The following is a 6,343-nucleotide window of genomic DNA, read 5'->3' on the forward strand; positions in this document are numbered from 1 at the left end:
CATGACCGGTCGTATGCCAGGCAGACGTATGGCGATAGTCAGCTACCGCAAGCCATGATCATATATTGTTATCCAGATATCCAGATACATTTACTAATTCAAAAAAGGTTTTCAAAAATCGTAATCTAAACCTGTCATTTGCATAAAACGTCTTGTCCATCCATTCAACCTCCGACAAATACCATTTTAAATTACACCAGTGCACCCACCCTTCCCCCGATGAATATCTCTGCGTTTCCCGGCGACGTCTCTAACTCTAAATCTGACTTCCTAGTTGTTTGTATTTTGAATTACGAGTGGCCAGAAATATGTATGATACTTCGCCACTATCACTGTGAGTGTTATATTGAACTTATCGGGAAGTGCGTGGCGGATGCCGCAGCAGGCCAAACGTTTTTTTTAGAAACATCACTTATTTGTTGGTCTCCAGGAGGTTCATGTATCGCTCTCGGATTCGATTGTGCTGTGTCTGTTCATTTTGATTTCCCGGAAATGTAAATTTGCTAAATCTTGTGTTACAAGTATTGAAATTTTCTTATTGATTTTATATTTTCTTCTGTTATATCGGATTAACAATAAAAGAAATAATTCGTGCTATTCTTATCTCATCTAGTTCCCCTATGTTCGTAGAGAGATGTTTTTGCACCCTCGATAAGTGTGATCAACTCTAAATAAACCATGTGAACTGACGGTTATTGATTTTCATTTCCTTTATTTTTCAATCAATGTGACTACATAAATACATACATTGTAGATACACAATTAGAGAAAGGACGTGCACGCTGTCGTCAGATTTAGACTCCTGCAGAAAAATAAAAAAATCTATTTAGACACAGCGTGGATTATGGGTTTCATTGTGTTGATTATATATAATTAAACAGTTCCAGAACATAGCACAAACATGTTAATTTGCGCTTGATTTAACGAATATTCTCCACCCACACTCAGATGAGGAGTAGTGGGTGATGTTTCGAGACCACATAACTAAATATTGTTGAGAAACAAAAACAAAACTGTCACATTTGTGCGTTAATATTGCAAGATATAATTCTCAAGCTTCAGAATGAATATTACTCACTTGGCACACAGCACATTGTATCCTGCCCACAGTTCTCGTTACATTCAGGATCATGGGATTCCATCTCGTAGTGGCCACAACCGTAATTTACAGGCTTACAACTTCCCATGCATTCGTCGGTGCACTTATTAGGAATATGACTGTCATCTTCACCTTTTATGATAAATATTAACTTGCATTATCTTCATAAATTAATATAGGTAACTTGTATTACAATAGCTACATAGTCGATAATAATATCCAGATTTGTCATAAAATAAATACAAAGAAATAAACGATCCCGAGTATTCAACGTATTGAACAGCTGCTCTCTAATTTTGGTTGAAATATGTTCATGTCGGTTTTGATATGCTTTGTCTGAGGTTTAGATGTTGGTAAATATGTCTTTTCGTGACAAGTGCAGATTTGTTTTCCCTAGATTCCATATTATATTACTAGTTAGCATAGAAATACTATCACATCACTCATTTTACGTACGGTTCAATGGGAATTAATCGTTTTCTAATCCAGGAACTATGCTAGTATACCAAGCTGAAAACGAAGTATTTAAATTAAACGGTACTTACTACAACAAACAAGTCCCTTTGGACAATGACAATCTTTCACTGACTCGTAGTCTTGACATTCCCTGGCGCAGTGTCCATAACATGCCTCGCAAGGTAACTGGGCATTGGGAAATGGCTACAAGTATAATTAACATACAGTTAGTTCAGTCATTATAATAACAATTCCAAATACTGAATCCTGCTTAGATTTTGGTATTTGTAATTGAATGTTTTTGTTTTTGAGAAATAGTCAGAAATGTTCAGATATTTCTAAATCATTAAATAATATATCTTACCCCTTGTTTCGCCAGACATGTCAGATACAACGCTAATAACCCAGCAAGATTGAAATACAGTTTGAACATAGCTGCGATATCATATGAACAACCGCTGGCAGTGGGCACTCTGAACAACAATATTAAACGGTAGTCGCTTAAATATATTTAGTATAAAGCAATTCAAGTGAATAATTGATTAATTTAACAAACGGCAATTATACCGGTATAGCACCATCCGGTCGGAAATATGTTTGTAACAAATCTATAAATTAAACATAAAATAAATAATACAAAGTTTCAGTGAATTCAGGGGGGCATTTGTCATCAAAAAAACTGTTTTGCATCCCTTCGGTGTGACGTTTGTGTACGTTTTTACGTATCAATGCACGTGTCCGCATCTTTCTGGCGATTTGAGAAGAATATTGCGTTACGAATGTAGTCTTTAACTTTGTCAATTACAATAGAAACAATCTAAATAATGTAAAGTGCAAGGGTAGAGGAAACATGCCCATGGAATTGTAATTATTCTAATTTCATTATGTACATTTGCTTTCATATTACTAAACCGAACAAAAATCGTTTAAATTAGGTTGTCATACCATGTGAACCCTTATTTGCGAAACGTACGTCTAGACTAAAATGCAAGCGGGTTGAAAGTACAGGTCCTGTTCTTCTGTTACCCGGTAGTGATGCACCCGGAATTAACTCTATATTACCGGGTACCGTGGTTAGTGATAAGGGTGGTTACCATCACATTTCCACAGTAGCGTTTTTACTATCATGTTTTGAGCTGATATTTCATACAATAACATGTTCGTTATAATAATGATACAACTCTGCAAATTACAAAAAATCACATAATGCCACGCAAATGGTTCATGCACAGAGCGTTTATTGGACTAAACAGGCTATTGTATTGGCACTGTCTTGGCGACGTGATACTAAATTGAGAGAACTATTGTCCACGTGGTGATACAGGAATTTTGCTCTTATAAAGCGCTGTTGCATCCAGTGTGATTACATTTTAGTCCAGTTAAGAGATTATCTTACAGCCAGCAAACACTACGCAGATTTTGTCTGCAACTTGTATGCAGCAAAGTGTTGTGGACATTGTTGTGCATACGCTATGCAGCACGTCTGTAAGGTTAAAACGTTCATGAATTATTCAAATTAGCTCAATAGAACCTTTCCCAAACGACCAAGATTGTGAAAATTAAATTGCACTCACAAACGTCAGCAAAATATCACTTATGTTACACACGCATTGCATTTATGTGTATCTATTGAGCCAGAAGAATGTATAAACGGATGACAAACGTGTTTTCCATGCTACTGTAGTATATGAAAGAATCATTTGGAAAAAAAAACTTTAAAAAAAACATTCCCAAAATGCAGACAGAAACAACATTTTATGGACATTTTTAGGAATATGGCAAAAATAACGGACGCCATTGTGTACACAACTGACAAGTTGGAAATTGAGATTAACATACATGAAAATAGAATTAATTTATACATGATGTAAGAATCAATTATGTTTTACATACATTGGCCAGGGGATTTTGACGAGAAGTGTAAACAAGGGTATTTAATATATCTCCAACACATATTCAGATACGAAGCGTGTTTTGTGTAGATAAAACCTGATGAAAAAAACTCAAAAATACTGAAACTCTGAATGTTGTAATAGCGAACGATATCAATCATGCGATTTAATCAGTTATAGTATGAGGGTATGGTTCTGTGACGTTCAATTATAATCAAATAGTGAAAAATAATATATAATAAAATAGTTGTAATAGAACTAAGTCTCGCAATCTATCGTCACTGGTTAAAATATCACATTATTTTTGTTTCATGCTAGCACACCAGGTGTTTTATACAATACTATAATTTATGTAATTATTATGACCGTTACTCGATTTTTAATAATACGATCATAATTTTGTATTGAATTGAGAAATGTTATGAATACAACATGCGCTCTCGCCGAAATGTTGGGATACAGGTAGTTCGATTTATTTTCATTCACTACCGGTATTTCTAAAGTCTACCTAGACTAAATTATTGTCATTTATATTAGAATGTATTAGAATTAGTCACATCCGCACTCTGCATTGAACTTTTTTTATTGTTTACAGTCTTAAAAACACCATTTTTTCACAACTATAAAATGAAAAAGAAAAACTGCCTATCTCACATTGTTATGTATTTTAATGGGCTAGTCGAGTCTTCCACAAATACACATAATATCTGTTTAATTTATTTTGTTTTATATTTTCACTGAAATGTTAAAATTGATTTGCTCTAAAATGTGTGCGGTATTTCACTTGAATTCATTGAATTTTTACTTTCACTGTGTACAGGCATACTAAAACTGATGGAAGTGTTATATAGTAATTTAAAACACTTAATTACAGATATAATTCATTCATAAATTCGCCAACGTGCATAGTTGCATCAAGTAACAATAGATAGGGGAAGAAGGAAAGAGGAAGGACATGGCATATTTGACAGTGACTTGAGCCGAAAATTGAAAATGAACAAATGACAACACAATACATCAAAACACACTATCAACTTGTGAGTGTCGATAGGACTTGACTGACTATATACAAATTACTTTGTTGGACACTATTTCATCTTCATATTTTACAATCCATATCCTTATATTAAAATCTGAAATTTTGAGAATTTATTCAGTATCACAGTTCACTCCCAATCCAAATTGAAATATTGCCAGCAGAAATTATTAAATCCTGTCCATGATACCTTGTATTCACTGACATCATATTCAATGGCTAGCTGGCAGAATCTACAACAGTAATAAATAAACAGAAATCATTTTGATGCCATGTTTTCAGAAGACACCACCATATCAAATTTTGATTGTATTAATAAATGAACAACCAAGAAAGCAACAAATATCAGGCTGCATCCTTAAAACAGCGAGACGTTACAAGCAGTCATCGCACACATGAATTCCTCTCCCCTCCCAATACACCCTACAGCATGATTGGTTACTATACCATTTGAACATATGTAAAACAATATTAGCCACTTGTGATGTTATTTTACAAATTCAGGCTGTTGATCTTGTCATATATTTGTGGAACATAAACGGTATGTATGCAGTGAGGTTGGAGGAACTGGAATAAATATGGTAGCCCGGCGTCCGCGCCATACTCCGCGAACCAAATCCCATCCTACCCATTTGTTACGAATCATTGAAAAAAGATATAAATACTGTATCCTACGAATGGGGAATGTTTGATAGTAATAATGGTTGTACATCGCAATATTGCTTCATGGTTACCAGCACTAACAAGTCCGGGCTTAATCAGGCAGTTTCGGACTGAAGTTGTCTGACGATGAACGTTCAATACAGTGTAACTCACTCTTACTCCTAAGAGACATTTTTACTAGTGACAAGACTAAGCTACTCGAACTACGTTCCTTTTGATCTGCCAAACTGTGGAGTATAAATTGATGTAATTGATGAGATAATACGAGTATCCCTGAATTACACATGTGCAGTTGAATCTATGCATGTATACAAGGCAGACAACAATCAAGCTGCTACCTGATTAGTTTGACTGTTCGGTGTTAGAGTTAGGTAACCAACCAGACACAATCTAGTAAGCAGCTTCACATTGACACAGGTGGGTCTTGCACATTTTCTCTGATCAAATCATCAGCTTAATGTTTATCAACACAAAAAGTTACATAACATGGTCAAAACGGTAAAGTGCAACATTTTATTAATGGAAAGGTTCGGCAGACGATCTTTATTTTTCAGCTCATCCAAGTTACTTTACTGTTGGTTATTATAACGCAAAAAACTATAATTTTGAATATGCCATTTTGGAGTATTTTCACGCTTTATAGTACACATTTAATATAGTCATTGGATGGTGAGTGTGTGGTTTAAGTCAGATGATCGCCGCCTCCTCACATTTGCCATTGCCCGCATTGCCATTCCAAGGGACAGAAACCTCTCGGAGCTTGCAGTTATATATTACATAAAATGAAGCACACAATTAAATCGGAATTTGCTACGAGAAGCGAATCGTTAATGTACAGTGATGATACTGTGAAATTACTTCGAGCACACACGTGTTGGTTTCCGGAAATCATTAAAGAGATTCAACATGACCCTCGCTCGAAAGTACAAAACACAGATGCGTTTTAATCCATTTAAAATAGATTATAATAAATCAAACAATGTGATCTTATTTTTTTTATCAGCCATCAAAAACTTGGCATGGAGAATTGTCTGTATTACTGTTAACAGTACATATCCGAGTGTTCGTTTACTTTATGTGGTAAATAACAAAAGACAAAAGCCGAAAAAAGACAGTTGTACACTACATTCCACCACACTACATAGTCATTTAAAAGTTCAAGAACACCGAACAAATTACTGACAACGATAGTGTTAT

At 34.9% G+C, this 6,343-nt stretch overlaps 1 protein-coding gene across 1 annotated transcript; it reads right to left on the reverse strand.

Moving 5' to 3' along the window:
- Positions 1-692: 692 nt before the first annotated feature.
- LOC102803823 (uncharacterized) lies at positions 693-2,056 on the reverse strand. Its single transcript, XM_006822690.3, has 4 exons — positions 1,920-2,056; positions 1,645-1,759; positions 1,079-1,231; positions 693-802 (listed from the first exon to the last, which is right to left on the reverse strand). The coding sequence occupies exons 1-4, from the start codon at positions 1,986-1,988 to the stop codon at positions 795-797; spliced, it is 345 nt and encodes a 114-aa protein (XP_006822753.1). The 5' UTR covers positions 1,989-2,056; the 3' UTR covers positions 693-794.
- Between the last annotated feature and the right edge of the window lie 4,287 nt (positions 2,057-6,343).

This window comes from Saccoglossus kowalevskii, chromosome 9, assembly GCF_978046115.1.
Source record: "Saccoglossus kowalevskii chromosome 9, keSacKowa6.1, whole genome shotgun sequence".
Taxonomy (NCBI): Eukaryota; Metazoa; Hemichordata; class Enteropneusta; family Harrimaniidae; genus Saccoglossus; species Saccoglossus kowalevskii.

Coding starts and splice junctions, on each gene's coding strand:
- LOC102803823 (XM_006822690.3), bottom strand. CDS start 1,988: ATGTTCAAACTGTATTTCAATCTTGCTGGGTTATTAGCGTTGTATCTG. Junction 1,760..1,919: donor CATGTCTGGCGAAACAAGGG/GTAAGATATATT, acceptor TTATACTTGTAG/CCATTTCCCAATGCCCAGTT. Junction 1,232..1,644: donor AAAGGGACTTGTTTGTTGTA/GTAAGTACCGTT, acceptor TTATCATAAAAG/GTGAAGATGACAGTCATATT.